General features: G+C 38.2%; 1 protein-coding gene across 6 annotated transcripts in view; it reads left to right on the top strand.

The window, feature by feature from the left end:
- Positions 1 to 20,812, top strand: part of NFIB (nuclear factor I B) — a 171,886-nt gene that overhangs the window by 105,798 nt on the left and 45,276 nt on the right. For all 6 annotated transcript variants that reach the window (XM_084278713.1, XM_084278712.1, XM_084278715.1 and 3 more), the window contains exons 4-6: positions 6,494 to 6,562; positions 9,304 to 9,424; positions 11,205 to 11,323. In XM_084278713.1, the coding sequence (XP_084134839.1) occupies positions 6,494 to 6,562; positions 9,304 to 9,424; positions 11,205 to 11,323 (309 nt within the window). The remainder of the gene's footprint in view (positions 1 to 6,493; positions 6,563 to 9,303; positions 9,425 to 11,204; positions 11,324 to 20,812) is intronic.

Raw genomic sequence — 20,812 nt, 5'->3', positions numbered from 1 at the left:
ATTTTCACCAGAAATTTTATTCTGGGAACCATTTCCAAAGAAGGCCTTAGTGAAATCATCTCTTTTTTTTCTTCTTCTAATTAAAGAAGGTGTTGCCAGAAAGCTTGCAACCAGCCTCACCTATCTCTCAATATGCAAATCCCTCTTGCAGCTGTAGAGCCCCAAAGGGTTTTTTGCGCTTTCATATGGGCTAGCAGCCATGGGGAGAACATTCTTTTTGGATCAAGTCCTAAGAAATAGCTAACAAATTTGCCTATATATGACTGTTTTAGATAGAAGTATTACAGTTTTAAGCTTCAGAAAATCTAGTATCAGAAATAACTTCTGAAGAGTAACCTTTTCTCTCTTTTGGAAATGCAATAAGCAAATGTCTTTGAGTTTTGGATTACTCAAAACACAGATGGCTTAATTATTTTACTGTATTGCAAGTTACCCTCTTGTGGATGGGGAATTAGCCCCCTAATTAATAGGAATAGAAGAGATATTCCCTGGCTTCATCATTGTAAGCAGTTTTTCTTCCGACAGCAATGATGCCATAGCAGCAGATTGGGGATTGAGGCAGAATTTTATTTAAACAAACATATATTCGCTTGGGTTTTTTTCAGCATGGGAGTGGATATATTCTGAAATGCTTGCTGTTTCCCGTATGCCTGCAGCCGTGCCATCTCAGATAGCGATCTTCAAATAAAACAGGGTTGGGTTTGGTCAGGGCTTGATTTTCTGTGCAGTTCTCCCTTTCCCGAATGCTCCATGAATTAGTAATGCCTGTGATTGAGAGGTGATGCTCTTCCTCATCAGCCTCTCAGCCCAGAGCCAAGTGGGGCATTCTGGGGGCAGCATGCAGCTGTGCTATCTTGACAATCAGAAACCTGTGTGCAGCCCCTTTTTCCAAGAGGAAGAGTTTTTGGCCTTAAAATGCTGATTTGAAATTTGGCATGGGTAATCATTACTGTCTACAGGATGAGGGTTGCTTCTGAAATTTTGTTTGCAAAGTCTATCCATCTTTATGAACCTGCCATGTAAATAAATGATGCTGTGATTACTTCTGGTGCTGTTGTGTTCAGGGGGAAGCTCCATGGTTTTTACTTCAAAGCACGCACAGAACAAGAATATATTAAAAACTCTCCTGTTTCTAGTGTTCCAGAAACTGCCTTTGGCACAAGAAAATTCCTTTTTGGCACCTGTTTGTCCTATAGCTGTTAAAAAGCAGCTCCCCCAACCTCTTTTTAAATCCTGGCAGTAGTTTGTGTAGAACCTGAGACCCTCTGGAGTGGAAGGCAGCATGCATTTGTATTAGTTAACCTTTCTGTTTCTTGCTAGGTTTTGGGGCAACTCACTTCTTGGATTCCAGTACATGGATTCCGGAGTCGATTAAATCAGCTGTTTACTTCCTCAAATTACTGCAGCACTGAAGGACGTTATTGCACTGGTTATTAACTTGAGAGTATTGAAAATCTAATTTGTTTTTGAAAATGGCACAGGCAGCTTTTTAGTTCCTCATTGTGTTGAAAAGCTCAGTGGAGTCAGGGGACATCCAAAATAATCTCATTCTCTGGACAGACTGTGTGGTTCAACTGTTTCAAATGACACCATCACTGCAATCTTCCATGTCTCTCCTTGGCTCATGTTAGCCACCCTTAACTGTCTTTAAGAATTTCTGGTCCAGTGGGAACCTGTTTCTGCTACTCTTCTTAAGATATTAGCTTCAAAATGCATGCAATAAGAAAACAAACGTCGCCTGCTGAGTGCATTTTAACTTACTATGAACAGCACAAGACTAATTTTTTACTACCAGTTCTGACTGAATAGTAGCTGTATGCCACTGCGAATGCTGCTTGAAACTTAAGGGCTTCCTGAAGAAGTTAGATATTCTGGAGAGCAAAAAGCAGTGATCCTTAAAAAGTCATTTTTCAAAAAAGCAATGCAATGAAATGATTAAATCTTTGATTGTGGCAGTTTCAGAAGTCAAACAAACCTGTAACAGCATCCAGAACATTACACTGCATAACCTTAAGTCTAGCTACAGCACTCTGCTAGTAGTTTGTACATGAGGCTGAACCTCCCAGACACCTCACAGTACCTCCTGACATTGAACCTGTCTCACTGCTAGTAAATCTACTTACTGCTTTATAATTCTTGTTTTTAAAGATCCAGAAATAATAGTAGAGTAATGCAAATTGTTTCCTGCACTGACTGGATCCTTACTCCTGCTGTATAAATTGCTCAAAATCAAAGCAGTATCAGTGGAAAAATTAGATGTTTAATGATACCAGGAAGAAATTTTATGTGTTGGCACTAGTCAATATCCAGCAGAACGTAAACGGGCGTTCTATTCATAAAAGTACAATTAAATCAGAAGATATAAAAAGGCTGGTTAAAGATTTGTAAAGCCAGACGTCACTGGTAAGCTTTTAAGTAATGTGATATCAAGCCTTTACAGTACATGTTAGAGCAGACCTAAAATATTTTTTCCGTAGGTTTAAACAACTTTTTTTTTCTTCCCATTTGAAGTCTTAGCATGGTTAAAAGCTATACTTGTATGTCGGGTCTTGAAGTCATAGCACAGACTTAGAGTGGAAGATGTAGAAGGAACAGGACAGAATATCTTCTATAGCAGCCAGAGGCGTTACTGAAGTTTTCTTCTGTATGTGGGGAATCAGAACTGCAGTTGGGTTTAACCCATTAATCTTTTATCCCTGATGGCACTAGTCTGGTTACTGCATTATTATTTGGAAAATGTATCTTTTGGAAATGAGTTTTGTGTCAAAAAAGGTTAGGGGGAAAGACAGATTTTATACTCACCCAGTAGAAAACCTAAAAGGAAATACAGAAAACGAAATTCAGTATTTATGGAGTTTGGAAGTTACTGACTGTTTATGTAGAATTGCACTATGGTGGTTTGGGCATAAATGTTCTCTTTATAGAATTCAAATTTTCTAGAATAATGACAATTAGTGAAATGCATTTCAGAGAGAGTCATCTCTCAGGCAATGTGAGTTTTAGCAGGTGACAACACTCCATGCATATATCAGGTTTGAACAATAAAGACAGCAAAGTGTTATGACCATCAAAAGATACAGTAAATCCTCTGTGAGGAACACAACAGACTGCTACCAAGCACATTAGTTTCTGTTCTGAACAGAACAGAAACACACACCAAGAATGCTAATTTAAGGCTCTTCACATGTTGATGCAAGCAGTGCAGTAGGGAATGCTTAATAAAAAAAAAAATCAGTCAGACCTATACCATTCAGAGTGGCATCATGTATTTTTTCTTGTGTGCAGTGTAGTAATGTGAACATGATTATTAACTAGTATTCAGCAGGGAGATCAGCTGCACAGGGTAAAAGGCACTATCTCACACTGGAAAGTCAAAATGATCTGTACTCTTGTCCTGCTGCATAAGGTCTTGCTGTTTATCTTTTATCGTATGTAGTGTGCATGTTTCTGCAACAAGTTATGTCAGTTTAATGGCACCAAACTTTTTCCTACTGCACAGCTGGGAGCCAAGAACAATTCTGTAACATACCCACCACGGACTGGCTTCCTGAGTAGTTAAAACCGTTGAAGTCGACTGGTGCTGGAACTGAACATAACTGGGTTTATTTTTCTGTACTTGGGGACACCACTGGAATCCACTTTCCCTGTCAGAACGTAACTTATGTTAGAACATACGTTGCTCATTGCCTGTGACATAGACTTTATTGTCATGTCAAATTTTAATAACATTTCCTCACATTACATAAAGAAAAAAAGTAAAAAGTAGAAAGTTGATTGAGACTGACAATAGCTACAGTTTCCCCTGCTTTCCTTGTGCCAGGCAAAGCATTTTCATGTGTCTGTGAGTGTCATTAGTTTTGGACCATTCAAGTCAGGGTGAAACCTGGGTGAAAGACAGTCAATAATGCATCCTTCCCTGAGGGGTGAGAAATGGGAGTACCATTCAGTGGCACATTCTTTTTTCCCCTGCTCCCATTTCATATCACCAGGGAAAGCTACTTTGCACTCTGTCATGTGGGCATTCTCAGTATTGCTGGTGAGAAAAACTGGGAATTCATGAGGGAAGTCTGAAGATTGAACACGTGCATGTGTGTGTGTGTGTGTGTGCCCGCACAGATATACATCTGTGTCCTAACATAAAAAATCCTTTTCTTTTTTTCATACAAGCCCTGGGCCTTGTTCCCGCTGTAATGATAGCTTGACTAATCTGTGCTTGGGTAAAGCTCCTCTCCAGTTAGCCTAACTCAAACGAGAGAGGTTGTGCTTCAAAGTAGTGGTATTTGGATAAGAAGCAGAGAAGTTCAGTCTTGTCTCATTACCAGCTCCAGCACTGGCTGAGTGTTTTTACACTGGCTTTAAGCCACACTTCATTCCCAGGCCAACTAAAATCAAGAAACCAAATTTTTATTTGGAAATCTCCCTTCCTTGTACTACTTGTGCTGGAGGAAATTGGCAGAGGAGGGAAAGATTGCCATTGTCAGAGGAATTATTAGCATTCATTCAGCTTGCCGTTCTTAGGTTAAAAAATGAAAACTGAGGAGGAAGGGAAAAAAGAAACATCAACTCTTTGCAAATTTTTATAATACAGATTTGCCAAGCTCTGTCAAATAAAGAAGAAGGTGTCACGTTTTCAAACACACAAAAAATATGGAGAAAGGGTGCAAGAGAATGCAGAAGATGATAGAGAAAGGCTCTTACTTCTTAGAAATCAGAGATGAATAAGGTTGCAGAGAGGCCTGCAACATTGAGGTGAAGGACAAGAGGAGAGGAAAAAGTGATGGATATGGAAAGAAGCTGTTGAAAGCAAGAGGGAAAGGAGTGTGAAAGGGAGTGAAGAAAAAGTAGACTTGCAGAGCTACTACTGGAAAGAAAGGCATACAGGGATTTCCTGTGAAGTGGCATACAGGGGTGTCGTATGAGGTGATGTTGGCTGGTTGGTGAGCTGATGATGGCATTTGCCTAACATTGTTCAGGGTAATCCCGCAGGCCTGTGATGCTCTGCACACCAATGACACTTGTTCCTGGGATGGTTTTTCAGCTGGGGAAGACAAGACATTTGCTTATAGGTATAACAATGTAACAGAGATGTTAGGAAACTCTTCAGTTGGATGCGTTAACATTCTTTCAGCTTGAGTTGTCAGGTATATGCCCACATTTTCTGGGTGAGGAGGCTTAATGGCTCTAGTAAGACTGCTAGTAAGCAATGAGAACAGGTCCTTTTGCCTCTGCACTCCTGATGTACCATGGATAGACCTCTCAAGGGAACTGTATTGCTTTTACAGTCACTTTTCTGATTATAGCACAGGGTTTTCTTAAATTATTTGAGGATGAAAGCAGTAATTACCAAAAGAAGCCTATAGAGGATAGTAGAGTTTTCAAAATCAATAAATATTCCTGTAGGTGCATTTTTTTATTCTTAGTTAAGACATTTAGAATGCTTTTATTTATTCCAACATTTGGAACAGAAAATTGGCAATATATTTCCAAAAGAAAATAATCCATGTTGATTCAGAAAAGTGACTAGAGAAACCACAGCAAGAAATTAGTAGGGCACCATCTCATGTGAAAGCTAATAACAAAGTATTGCTGTTGGAGTGGCAGTGTGCACCAAGAACAGATTTAAATATTTCTGTTGATAAATGGTTGTCTTTCCTGCCTGTAATGACTGTGATGTGATGTAATCTCAAATTCAGTTAAGTCAGTTTATTCAGTGATTGTTAATATGAGACTTCCACAGAAACCCGAGTTTCTCAGCTTCCTTTCTATAAGGTATCTAGTTACTCTACTGAGGTAACTCTTGATTGTCAGCTGTTGTTTCATTGCTGTATTCCAAGTTGTTCCTGAATTTCACGGCAGAGAAAGTATATGATGTACATTTATCTTAGAATAAGTAAACATAAGCCAAAACAATAATATATGGTTTCTTAAACATAGGTTTGTTTCTAGATCTGTATTTCAGCATGTATATAAAGACACCTTGGAACAGCTCAGCTGTTTTGCAGAGTTCCCACTTTTACTGGATATAGTAGTAAAACCTCATCTGCCTCAGAAGTGATGATTTGGCAATGGAGGAGGTACTGTAAACTCATTATCAGCAGGGTGAGAGTTAAGCAGAAATCTGTTTAGCAGAAATCTGTGCTAGGACAGACCTGTTCTATGGTGAAGTTGCATAGCCCAGTTGATGCAGCTTTTGGGTCAGTGCTGACTTATATACAAATAAAAGGAGCTAGGTTTTACACGTTTTCTGGATGGTTAGCTGGAACTTACGAAGTTGCTTTTTACTTTTCATACACATATTAAAAAATGTCTTTCCCACAACTCCTCAAGATTTTTTTCACCTGTGCCTGAATTTCAGCTCTCTAATGTGTACTTTGGTCTGTGTAATATGGTTCTGGGACTCTGCTGATAGTGTTGTTAGTTAGCATATAAACTTATCTATAGTTATTTATTAAACTTCTCACTGTACTGAGTATGGTATTGTGATCTTTTTCAGTGTACCTTGAGGACAGTTTTGTAAAATCCGGAGTGTTCAACGTGTCAGAACTTGTGAGGGTGTCCAGAAGTAAGTTATCGTTTGCATTTAATAAAGTGCTTTTTTTCTTGAAGATTTTTTTAATCTCCAAGATGCATAGGAAATGCCTATAACCATGCACAGTTTTGATATCTTTGACCAAGTATTGCAGTGCATCTCATCTTGCATGAGTTTCTAATTAACCTAACAAATGTCTTCTTTTGTCTCCTTGATATTTAAAGATTGAATCAATTTGTTATGTGTCCTTCTGCACAGCTTAATGGACAGATATGTCAATAAAATTACTGTACATACCAAAATCTCCTATTTGTTTGACATGCAGCTTTTAAATGTTGTCCTACACATCCTTGGTTTTTGCTAAACCACCTGATTATTCTTTTAGCCTCTTTTTGAATTTTTATATCTTAAAAGAAAAATCATAGCATGATAACCTAATGTACCATACACTTGCCTTTCATTTACTCGTAACACCTGCTGTAATTGAATTTTTAATTACATTGGTTTGTTTTGACCTTACAAATGTTATTCACATGAACAAGTGGAGGAAAAAAAAACCCCAAACAGGTGAAAATTCAATTGCAAAAATAACCCCCCAAATGGACATAGATACCTATTTAGTTGACATCTAAGAATTTACTATATAGTATGGTGTAAAATTATTACATAGATTCATTTGGCATTGCTTTCTGAACACTTCTTTTCTCCCTTTAGTATCAAGACTATGACAGTATTTCTCTTAAGACTTCATTAGGAAGTGAAAAAATATACTTGAAACTTAGAAGTGTCTGCACTAATGTTATAACAACTGAATAGTCCAAGCAAATTTCTTTAGTGATGAATTGAGGACAAAACCAGTAGGGCACAAGTGTCATAGATTCACAGAACAGCAGTCTTAGGAAGAGACCTCTGGAGATCATCTAGTCCAACCCCCCCTGCTAAAGCAGCAGCACCTAGAACAGGTTGCACAGGATCATATCCAGGCAGGTGTTGAATATCTCCAGAGAAAAAGACTGCAACATCTTGTTCAGTCACTGGGCACGATTGAAAAGAGTCTGGACCCTTCCTCTAGACAGTAACCCTTTGGATATTGACATTGATAAGATTCCCCTCTCTGTCTTTTCTACGCTAAACAGCCCCAGCTCTCTGAGCTTTTCCTCATATGAGTGATGCCGCAGTCCCCTTATTATCCTTGCAGGCCTCCACTGGACTCTCTCCAGTTGTTTCCTGTCTTTCTTCAACTGGGGAGCCCAGGACTGGACCCAGCACTCCAGATGTGTTCTCACCAGGGCAGAGTAGAAGGGGGAGGATAGTGTCCCTTGACCTGCTGGTCATGATTTTCTCAGTGCACCCTACGACACCATTGGCCTTCTTGGCCACCAAGGACTCCCAGGTCCTTCTCCTGAGCTGCTTCCCAGCAGGTCAACCCCTGACCTGTACTGGTGCCTAGCGTTATTCCTCCCTAGGTACAGGACCCTACACTTGCCCTTGTTGAATTTCATTCAGTTCTTCTTTGCCCAACTCTCTAGTCTGTTCAGGTCTCACTAAATGGCACTGCAGCCTTCTGCTCTGTTGGCTACTCCTCCCAGTTTTTCCAAAACTTTTTTCCAAATTTTGCACAGGACTTAATACATGTTAGGTCATGATGTTTGAGGAATTTAATTAACCTAGTGAGCCTAGGGATGCACATGTCATTTCATTTGCTATAGTCAGAAGTTAATATTCAATAATTGAAATTAAGTACAGTAAACATTGCTATCCTACAGTGTTAAGACATGTTCTTTTTTGTGCTTGCTGAAGATATGGTTTTGCTGTTTTAGGAGTCTGGGAATGTGAAATAGCTTTTTTCTAGTTGTTAGGTGGTTAAATACATTGTAAAGTATCAGGCCATTCGGATTAAAAAAGAATCAATATTGTAGTTACATTACGAAATTGTACCTTCTGCAGCTGTTATACACGATACACTTCTAATAATAAGCTTTAAAGCATGTGGTTTCTGTGGGATTTCTTACCATGCATTTGTTTAACCTCAAGCCGCAACAAGAGTTGTACTTTAACTGTCAGGAAAAATACAAACCTTCAGATACATTACACAACATGCAATTATTCTTTTAAGTGCCAAAGGTAGTTAAAACGCACAATGCACAGACAGTGAACAAAGGTAAATACACCACAATATGTAACATGTAATTTATTCTTGAAATGCCAAGACGTACGGTACACAGACTCTGTAAGGAGTTGAAGATAACACTGAGTGCATGTGTTTGTGTGTAGGTGTACATATGCAAAGCAGTACCTGTGGCAATGGGGAAAGAAAAAGAGGGCAGCAAAACATGCTGTCAGCTCAGAAAGCCAATATTAATGCAGAAGAGTTAATGTTAAGGCAGAAAGAGTTTGTCAGTCTCAAAGTCTATTCTTTCAATTTTTTTTCAGTCTTCAATAAATAATATTTAGCTGTCCTTATAGACCCTTTCTCATTCATTATAAAGGTCTGACAGAGGGATGGACTTTGTGCCAAGGTTTGTGTTATGTTTTTCACATTGGTGATTCTAGGTTATCTGTAATACAGCAAATATATTGTGTCTGCATAACGGGACTGAGGAAAGTAATTTACTTTTTAAAATATATAAGCATTGATAGAATTTGGCTTTACTTGGTTTCTGGAAGAGGCAGAAAATTAGATACACCATCTTGCTGTTTTTCCCAGTTTTAAAAATAAAGGATGACTAAAAAGGCAGAAGATTACTTTTGACTCATTATAATGTGTTTTTCAGCACCCATAACCCAGGGAACTGGAGTGAATTTCCCAATTGGAGAACTTCCGAGCCAGCCATATTACCATGATATGAATTCGGGTGTAAATCTACAGAGGTCCTTGTCCTCTCCACCAAGCAGGTAAAAACTTGCAATGAATGCTAATGTGAAACCAAGTTTAATAGCGTGGGACAAGCAATTCACAAATACTGTCAACAGCCAACTATACTATGAATCTCCTCTGATTTTGGGAAGTAGACTATTTACATTCATTATTGGAGTCAATGTACATGTATATATGTTGCAACACTTGCAGTTTGAAGTAGTGTAATTATTGCTGCCATTGCTTTTGATATCAAAGGTGATAGTAACTTTTGTTAGGGTTTAATGTGCTCACTAGATCATCTACCAAGAGAACAGCTGTGCATCCTGAAACTGCTGCAAAGTCGCAGAAAGGACTAGCAACCAGGACCCTGGAAGGGCTCTGTGCCACAGGGTGCTTACAGGCACAAGAGCTGTCTTTGAGGGCTCTCTCTTGGATCTCCAGTCTTGAAAGATATGTTGAGACTGGTAACTTTTTCCTGTGGAAAAGATTTTAGGAAAGATATATTAAGGCAAAGCCCCGTGCTCATGAAAGTGTGTTTCTTGCCTCACCTTTCTAAGGGGCATTTCTCAGCACAGTGGGAACAAGGAGGAACATGTGAGGTAGTGAGGTAGTCACAGCCTCTCTAATTTTTCTCAAGGGTCTCCATGTGCCTGCTAGAGGCAGTTTGATCTGAGGGACCCACTTCTTCCCTGCTTTAATATGCTACTTCACCCAGTGTACTCCCTCCCTAGGTACCAGCTGGCAGTCCCACAGAGATGGAGAACATGCCATGTCCTCCTTCTGACTCCTAGATATCTGTCACAACCCTGAGGCCTCTGGGCTTTCTGAAACTCTGAGATACCGTTAAATCATAAGAACTATAGGACCTCTCATGCCCCAAGTTTCTGCACCTGGGTGGGTCAGGAAGTGTCTGAACAATGGGACAGGATTTAACAGGACTATCAGTGACTGGTGCCTCTGAGTTATTTTGCTCATATTTCCCTATTTCATTCTATTGTATTTTCAGATTGACAGTTCACATAGTACATTTTAGAAACAGCTAGATTAATTCTTACAGTGTTGTCTAAATAATACTAAAAGTATTAACTATATTAACATTAATATTAATACCACCACCACCATTAAAACCCTCATCCTGCTTTTCTTTGGCAGTCAGCATGACAACTTCAGCATATATTGCTGCAAAGAAACTTGACTTCCCTCCACTGTATTGAAGTGCTGCCTCATTTTATAGAGTGTGACTTGAAATACAGGCCTTTTCTTGTTTTTAATTAAACTAGTCTAAGATGAAGTCTTCGTTTCAGGTTGGAACTCTTTGAAAAGTTTAGGATTTCGACCTGGTGAAATACAGTAAAATCCCATTTTTTCCTTCTTAACACATTCAGAAAAGTTCCTGTTTTGCATTGACTTTATTAGTAACACGTTTCCAGTGCTTTGTTTTGCTTTCGTGGTTTCCGTGTAGTGTTTAAGAGTCTCATGACACATCTTCGGTAGGTTACGGGAACTGGTTTCTTGGTTCTTTAGCCAAATGCTGGTAGACTGAGAACACCTAGGGCTTTTTTGTATGTTACCAATCCATTATATCTCTGAAATACTAAATCATGTGCAAAATGCGAGCACATGCCCACATTATGTATTAGTGAACAACATTGTCTATGTAAGTTAATGTGAACTATAATATCCACTTTTCTTTTTTTTTGTGCTTTATATGCCTGAATTACTTTCTAATGAAATTTTTGTTGAAATCCAAACAGTTTTTATAACACAACTAGCTACATATCCTATTCACTGCCAAATTTCATATTACTTCAACAGCAAAAGACCCAAAACTATCTCCATAGATGAAAATATGGAGCCAAGCCCAACAGGAGACTTTTATCCTTCTCCAAATTCACCACCTGCGGGGAGTCGGACATGGCATGAAAGAGATCAAGGTGAGTAGCATGGGACCACTTTACCCTGAAGTATATTCAAATATACAATAAATCTCTGCATCTGCCTTTCTACTACTGAAATAAAAGGATGGCCTTTTAGAAGAGTCATTATTTTTCTCTCTGATATGTGTATTTGGTAGTTTCGTAAATGTAGTTAAAACCAACAATCAACAGGATATGGTATAAACAACCACATCATAGTTTTTCCACCTGGTGAGTACCTTACCTATTGTTTGAAAAGGTGTGTGTCAAGTGAGATACTTGATAATGGTGCGTGTTGTGATCATCTTGGCAGGATTTGGAGTTCAATGGTTTCTGGTAAAAGCCAAAACGTTCTCATACTGTGGTTGAGTCAACACTAGTTTTCTTAGTTTTTGTTCTACTATGGCAGACTCCTTTGTGTGTGTTTAGTCCATACTGTGTGACTCAGAATAGGATCTCAGGTCCAATAGGCTCTTTTCTGAAGGTCCTAGACATATCTCTGTGGAACGCTAAAGGGTGTTGGTAAGTGATGAGGTGTTTTGGATTATGAGAAGCATAATATTTGTGTGGAGAAGAAAGTTAAGGCTGTAAGAACAGTAAAATCAAATGTCATAACTTTCCCTCACTTTATTTTGATGCCTTATAAACCTAGATGCCAGTGTAGTTTTTACCCTCACTTTTGTCATGTACAAATGTGTTTAAACTTACATGTATTTGGACAGTGTGAGAAACGGGCACTGTGGTTGAGGTGGTGCAGCTATTTGGAGGGTCTGTGAAATGTACAGCACAGTGTGTAAAAGGGAAATATAGAAAAAGACATGCTGTTGCTTTCGTTGCTGATTTCCCGATGCTTGCTCTCCTTTTTCCCCATCCACTGCTTGTAGTTGTTCTCTTCAGCAACCAACCGTCCCTTTGGTCTTGTTGCAGTTTTATATTGGTTTAGGTGTCTTTGGGGATGCTCATGTAGTCCCAACAGACACTGCTTATCCAGGCAGTCTCCAAAGGTCATCAGGAAATGTGAATTACTCCACAGTAGCCTCAAATGAGAATATGCAGAGGTATCATGTTTATGGATAAAGAAGCTTCTCCTTCACTCTGATACAAGAGAAACAATATCTGAAAGTGTTGATATTAAGATATAGCATTATTGATTTCAGTTTCATTGCCTGTGATTTGAACCTCAAAGAGCAAAGCCTCGAACTTGTAACCTGAAATACATCTACTTCCTTCATCTGCATTTCTAAGTGTAATGCCTTTTCATAGAAATAGAAATGACATAGATTTGAAAGATTCTTTTATTACAAAGGCTTTTCATGGGGCAAAGTTTAATGGGTAATGCAGAAATATACTAAGATTAAAAATGTGGCAGATGGAAATTTGCTGTGGAGTGAAAAAGGTTAGATCAGCCTTTTCTGTGAAAAACAGGTATTTTAAATAGGTAAGTAAACATCAGGAGCAGAGTGATGGTGTATGAGTGATTCTGTTGTAATCCTCAGTTTCTTCAGCTTCTCTAATATGCAAACACTTATCATGGGCGGTGGGAACCTGACTACAAAAGTCCTTGTGATTTAGCGAGGATGTGGCATTTATGAAACTAAGAAAAAGGAATCTAGCCCATTTACAATAAAATCTTCCTCACACCACAGTCTATTTTCAGTTGTAAAACTCCAGACTTTGTCTTTTTGCTGTTATCTGTCATCTTCCTGTCATGCTACTTCCAAAAATGTTTTGATAAGATTTCCAGATGTTGTCTTTTATAGTTAATTTTAGTGGAATTGGCTGCTTGAAGAAGTAATTCTGGGAAGAAATAAGTAATCACATCTGAAAAATGGAAATTCCAAATGTCATAGAGTTGGTTGGTCATGGTGGGTCAAAGCCAATCAATGAAGAGTTATGAGCAGTGTCTTCATTATCCAATGCTCTAGTACTGTTATGCATGTTATTATTCTGCTCTAAAAAACCTAATTAACAAAAATTAGCATTATATATATTTTTTTTAAAAAAGTCAGATTATAAACCTTATGGAAGAAAACAAAACCCTCTGAAGCCACGATACTCTCCTGGAGGTTTACTTGATTGGCTTGCAAAAGTTTGTCACTATGTTAAAAATATATGCAACCACAAGAGTACATGTATCACTTTGAAGATCAGATTAAAAAATGGTATTGTGGACTTGTTTTTGAGTTTGCATATATTTATATACTGTGGGAGGATTTTTTTATGTGTTAAAAAACTTAAAATATGACTCTATTTGCATTATTTTTTAAATAGGTGTGATGTCTTCCTGCAAAATAGATAGGGAGGTTTTTAACTGCAAAGATTTCTCCAAACCTTCTTTCTGCCATTAGCCCTCTAAGTACCAAACTGTCTTTCAAAAATGCTAGACCCTAAGAAAGTGGAAAGTCATCCCTAAGAATAGTGTCTTACTTAAAAAAGGAGCCCTAGCATGACAATTGGGAGTTCAACTTCTGTGCCTGTTGTCAGATCTTGTGCAGGTTATTTGTTCCCTTTTGTTACCTCAGTTTTTCCAATTTAATATCTTAATAACTTCAATAATGTCTGGATCATGTCATACTTACATTTCTACCAGTTGGAAATAGAGATCTGAAAAGTAGTTTGCTGTAAATCTCTCGCAGTCTTTCTTTTTCCAGGTTGCTGCTAGTGAACACTTTAGATGGTTCTGTATTAAAAAAAAAAAAAAATCCTGCAGTAGTGCAGTAATACATTGTAGAATAGATGGAAGCTACTGTATGAGTAAATTTCCTAAGTGTTTTAGAAATTCTGAGGACAGAATTTTGTACAGTAAAAATCCCCCCCCAAACAGTACTTTCCCATTTGGAAGAGGAAGTTACTAAAAACAAAACAAAATTAGTGATTAGTGCAATAGATAAAAATTGCTTTCGATTTAATAGAAAATCAGAAACTTTCCTTTCATAAGGAAATAGAAGTATCAGAAGAACAGAACACAGTGTGTGCACATATTGCTTCCCTTCTAAACCATAGCTTAGCAAAGTGCTTTAACAGAACTGCAGAAAATTTCAGTATTTGTCCTTCAGATCTGTTGTACTGTTACAGTGTTACAGCACTGTGTATGTTGAAGAGAAATAAACCAGGGGTTCTCACCAATGCACACTGGTCATGATGAAAGTGGAGAGCTTCATGTGGATTTCTGTAGTAGTCAGGTGTCTGGAAATACTGAATGTCAATATACAACGAAGTGAGTTTTAATTTTACAATTTCTTCATCATGCTCACTGTCTTATACCTCACCCACCTCTACCAACAGTCAAGAGCCAAGATGTCAGCATACCATTAAAACTGAAACAGCTGGACCGCCTTCACCCATTGATTGGCCAGCAGCTGTTGGACCCTCCACTTCTCAGGTCCCTACCCCCTTTGTTGGATACCTCTCTTCTGGACACTCATCCCCTTTGGCTTTTTCCCCACCCACTGGACACTCCTTCCCCATTGGGGTCCTTCCTGATGGCTCTTTCCTTCTTGGGCCTTCTTCTCATGGACTGTCAAAGATGGATGGTCTCATTTCTGAAGTGAGGAAACTAAAGAGGAAGTAGTTAATGTGGTCCAGGAGTTAAGAAAGGTAACAGATCTTTGAGGCTTTTTGATGGCCCATGTTGGACAGAGTTCAGGATTTTTCCCAGCTCCTGGTGCTTCTTTGGAAGGTTAATGCTTTAGAAACTCATAGTCTCCATATAACAGATTAATTCATCTTGCAAACTTCTACCTTGGTGAATTTCTGTTAAATGCATTTCTGTGTTTTTGACTCAGTCTGAGCTCTCAAAATCCTTGCATATCAAAGCATGTTTTAAAGCAATTTATATCTTGTAAGCAACTTCAGTTACATCTGTCTTTGTTTTTTTTTAATATTTCAAAATAGACTTTAATCAATGTATGCACACATGTACACATACTTTTCATCCATATATATACACCAGTGCATACCTTATGGATCCATCTGAATTTTCTGTTTTTAACTAGTGTAATGTGTGTGCAGTAGTCAAGTGCTGTCACTTGCTAATTTTTCATAACTTCACATTCATACAGTGACATGTACTTTTCAACCAAGTGTTACTTTTCAAAATGCATTTCCAGAGAAGATTCTTAGCCATGGGTTTTCTTAGCCTGTGGGCAGTGATGATACTGAGTGGCATCATGGTAACAAGGAATAGCATTGGCAAGGAGGATTCACCTGGGAGGCCACAAGTTGGGTTCTTCTCTTTCTTCCTAGCTGCAGAACAGGACCTTGGTCATGTTCAATGAACAGACATTATGTCTACTGATTAAAAATCAGTAGTTCTGCTATGAAGGTTAAAATTAATTAAAAATTAATAGGGAATGGTTTACTTTTGGTTTCCATAGTGGCATTTTTACAGGAAAAACTGCTGGTATGTAAAATAAGACAAACACTACTTTCATGCAGATGAAAAGTGGTTTCTTAGAGTTTGAAAGGCAGCAAGTAGGTATAGAAAAATAGGTGAAGGAGCTTTCAAATGTTTATTTAATTAAAAAGACAAAGAAAGAGAAAACAAATCCATGAATAGGATGTTACCTTAAAATGATGACGTTTTTGCACATTGGAAAAATTTACATCCTCCATTATTGAGTGAAAATTACGTGAAGTTTAAACTCTTTCAAAAAAATAAGCAAGAGATACTATATCTGTTTTTCTGAGTTTAGAATAGCTTAAAACCACTTGATAACTTGTTCTTAGCTGTCATCAAATATTCAGAGTAGCAGATGAGGAAATTCCTACTCTGGACAGTGTGAGGTCCTGACTTTTCCCTCGGTCCACATACACTTCAGTTTCTGAGTGAACGAAGACTGTTAAAATGTTTAGAAATACAGAAAGAGAGGCAAATCCAGTAGGAAACATACAAAAAGTTTTGCTTTTTTGCATTCCTGGAAATGGCTGTTATTTGCTCAATAGTCACTGTGAACAATCTTATTATAGGTTCTTTGTCTTTTATTTTGGCTTGTATGTTGTGGCAAGGCCTATTACTTCATGCTTTGCATGTGTGATCAGTGAGGTGAATACATTCAGGCCTAGCATGTGCATTTCCCATATACACCAGCAGAAGATCTAAGTGCAAAAGCGTATTTTTCTTGTGTGCATAGCATTTATTCTATGTTGAACTTTATGCTATGGCAGCAGGCTGTTACTTTGATGGTGATTCTAGATATTCTTTGATTGAAATTAGTGGTGAAATGCATGTTTTAATGCCAGATTTGGCCCAGGAATAGCTCCCAGGAATAAGACAATTGCAAATAATTGTCCTATACCAATGGTGTTGAATGGAAGACTTTGTTAGTATTTTTTAAACTGATCAGCTATAATCAGAAATTGTGTAAGTATTATTCTGAATGATCTAACCTATGTGATACAGAAAATCTTCAGTTATGAAAAAGAATAGGTGTTTAGTACCTCATTGTTGAGGTTTTACCCCAGCTGAGAGACGAGATCCACGCAGCTGCCTGCTCTTTAAAGGAAAAGAGGAGGGGGGGAAGGGGGGGGGGGGGATGTGAGACAAGGGAAGGGAAAAGGAAGGGGCGAATAACAACCACAAAACCAACAAACCAAAAGCCCGTGGGTTGGGATAAGGATAGTTTACTAAAATAGCAGAAAGATAAAATATAACAATGCTAACAGGACTTTAGAGCAAAAAATCTATGAAGCTGTTGATACCCATTGCAGTTTCTCACCGAACCCACAGCTCAGGCCGTGCCACCCAGAGCCATCCCGGAGCCTGACTGTCCCCCCAAAAACCACACATCCTGGAGCCACCCCTGCTCCTCCTCCCATCAGCCCCCCTTTATACTGAGCATAATGTAATTGGCATGGAATACTCTCTTTGGCCTGATTGGGTCACCTGTCCTGGCTTTACCCCTCCTTTCTTATTAGTAGAGAAATATGAAGAGCTGAGAAAGTCCTTGACTGTCTGACAACAACTAAGACCATCAGGGTGTTACCAGCACTGCTTTCATTTTAACTCTCAAACACAGCATTCCATCCGCTGCTACAAAAGAAGTTAACTCCATCCTGACTGAAACCAGGACACTCATGAATCATAGGTGTATGCACTGACATTTTTTTCTGGTTATGGTAGATGGAGAAAATTAATTTAGCCCACATATGATCACTTTTTAAAGACACCTTTTTGTGTACATTGTTTCTGTGCTACATTCATAGATACATTTTAGAAGATTCTTAAATTCTCTTTTGTACCTATTTCATACAAACTTTATCAAACTTGATCAAAGTAGTATATTTCAGCATGAGAGAATTCAGTTCTAAACCACTCCCCAGATGGATGTATAATTAAATTAATATAGCACAGCTATTAAGCCCTCCTAAACAGTTACCAGTACAGACTATAATAGTAAAAAAAAGAGAAGCTATAACTTAAATGCTTCTAAATAAACAACTTCCTTTACATTGTTTTATCTCAAATACCTCTTTAATCTTAGTTTGTTAGAAATTGGGAATACTTTTCAGACTTTTGAAGTTAAGGTAACAATATTGATTTCATTTTCTAGCCAAGTTCCTCAGATTCTCAGAATTAATGAGATGTTATAGCTGTGCATTTTTCCTTGGAGTTTGGATGATTTTCTGTAGGATAATTTAATAAATGATTGAAATGTACTCTAAAATATTTATAATTTGTTTGGTTTTTAAATTAGATTTTCTCACAGTCTCCCATAATGCTCTTCTGTCACAGCTATCTACTAGAATCACAATTCTTAGCAATGATTCATGTGTGATGAAATGGCCCAGTCAGCCTCTGAAGTGTAAAGTTAAATAAAAATATAGTCGAGTACCTGGAGTACACTGTAACTGCTTAAGGGGTATTCATGGCAGTGCAGAGTACTTGGAGCCTCATGGGTTTGTTAATGACAGTATCTGTATTTGTTATAGCATATTCTTTCAGGTAACAACATTGTATTTTTGGTCTCATGCTTATTGCCTTTATTTCCATATTTAACAGGCAGCACCCTGGTGATCTCCAAGTTACTCCCTAAGACCTTCCCATACAATAACTGGTGTGCTTTGCTGGTACATGAGTGGGTTGGATATACTGAGCCTGAAGTTATGGGCAGGAGAGGCTGCAGAGGTAGTCTGGTACTCTGCTGCTGGCCCTCGTGGGTCTGAGCGGAGCTGGCAGAGACATCCTCCAAGAGCAAAACCCCAGCTTCCCACATCTACGTGGTGGGACCTGTGTCCTGGAGTGCTCACAGAGGGACAATGCTTCTGGTCTGAGGCATGTAGGGTGAGGAAGGCTGGCCAGTTTTATGCCAGAAGATCAGTGCATGGAGACAAAAACGTGTCTCCTTGCGAAAAATAGTGCAGGCATGATAACATAGTCATGCTGATACGAACCTTTCCTGGGAGGATTACTGTTACTTTCTGATGAGGTATAGCAAGGGGGGTTTGAAGGACTAGAATGAAGAATTGCTGCCTGCTGTTGTTTCAGGATAGCATGCCATAGTTCAATGTCTAATCTTAGTGGGAATAGATATAAATGTAAGTAGGAAGAATCTCTTTAGTATGGTGCTTTATTACTTGCGTGTCATTTGACACTGTCAAAAAACTGTTATGGGATTAAGTCCCATCCTACTGTCTTGTCCTACTGTTAAACATTTTTTGAAATAATTTTGGGATCTGAATGTTTTTGATATGTACACATTCTATATTAGTGCTCTGGTGTGAACATATTTTTCATCTTCTCCTGTTCTAGAAACTGTTTTTTGTTAAAACTGAAAATAAACTAAAAAAAAAAGTAAAAAAGTAAAAAATTTGGAAATATATATGCAGCTTTCCTAACTACCCTTATTTAAATAACCATGCACTGAAATTATACTTTTCAAAAGCTGGTATATATTTTTAGCAAGAACTTTACTGAGTTGTTTTGCTTTCTGTCCCTAAGAAGTAGGATAATCAGTAATGCAATGGGGAGCTTTGGTTGTCCAGATTTTTATTCAGTTAGTCACACACAACAACAAAAAGTGTCCTACAACTTCCTTGTATAGAGGGCGGTCTGGGTTTCCTGCCTCATCCCATATCTCCCTCACCCCCACTATGCTGGGAGTTATAAGTGCAGTTACAGAACCCTTCTCTTTTGTCCAAACCCTTTTGTGTTTAAGAAAGGAAAATCATTAAGGTTAACGCATCCCACAGAAAGTAATTGTCAGCGATGGAATGCAGTATTCTAAAGTTTGCATGTGGGTAAGGATGAGAAAAATTAGATCTTTACTCCATCGAAAGGGGTTTTGACTATCATGTTTCAGTTGTCTGAGAGTTCTTGCATCACTTTCTTCTCTTATGTACATCAATACTTATTGTCCAATGCAAAATTAAATACTGTAATTTATCAGAATAGTTTAATAGAGAATAAACTAGGAAATAATTCAGTTGTTATTGTAACAAATATACTCTGGTTTTGCTATAGCTTTTCTGAATTGCAGCACTGTTGTAGGGTTTTTCTCACTAGCTTGCCATCCTGGAAATGGCATGGGAGGAAATTCTGGTCTAGTTCCTCTTCTAGGTTTTTCACTGCAAATCACAAAAGATGATACACGAAAAGGTTTCACTGTTGTGAAATGGCAGAACAGTGCAATAGACTGTTTGCTTAGCCTTGGGCATGGCTGTTGATAGGGAAACTGGTGTCATGGTCTGATATGCTGCAGTGTGCAAAATTGGAGGTGTGCCTGTGAAAATAGCATGGGTTCCTCTGAAGATGGGTGGATATCAGATCTTTGTACACTGAAATATTCTATTCTAGTATAAAATTTTAATCTGTAAAATGCTTTTCTACACTTGATGTCGAAACAAAAATAGAACCGTAATCATGTTTTTAAGCATGGAGAGAGCAGCTGTCTTCAGACCTACACACTGGCTGCTCTTTTAAGTTCAGAACCCTCTCAGCTGATAAGCAATATGCTTATATATCTTCACCTAAGACCTCACAGTTTCTCTCAAAGTGAGTTTAGAGGCCTTCACACTGATAATTGCTATCTGTCCCTTAGAAAGTCATGGAACAGAACTGATAATGGTTTGTTTGTTTGTTTGTTTTGTTTTGTTGATTTGCCACTCAGGAAAACATTGATTATCAGAACTAGATTTTTTTATGGTAATGAATAATTATTTTGGAAGGCTTCTCTCTGGTAAAACTTACAGTGAGGGGGAATGAGACACCACAAGCCAATAATTAGGGCATGGTTTTGGATAATGGGAGAGCTAGATGCAAAGCCTGATCTCTGCCTGATACTGAGCAAGAATTCTAACCAATCTTTCTTTGTTCTAGGCATCAAGTACCTCAGAGTCTGAGCTGTTCAGGCACATCTGTCTTTCCTATTAATTCACTCAAAAAAATGTATCCCAATTTATTTTTTGTGAAGAAGATGAATGAATTAAAATGTTTTGATTTTTCAGGATTCTTGGTTTTCATCCAGCCCCAGTGCCAAGCCTTTAGGACAGATATAACAAAGCATATTT

The sequence above is a fragment of the Gallinula chloropus genome (genome assembly GCF_964237585.1).
Source record: "Gallinula chloropus genome assembly, chromosome: Z".
Taxonomy (NCBI): domain Eukaryota; kingdom Metazoa; phylum Chordata; class Aves; order Gruiformes; family Rallidae; genus Gallinula; species Gallinula chloropus.
This window is presented reverse-complemented; position numbering and strand designations above follow the sequence as displayed.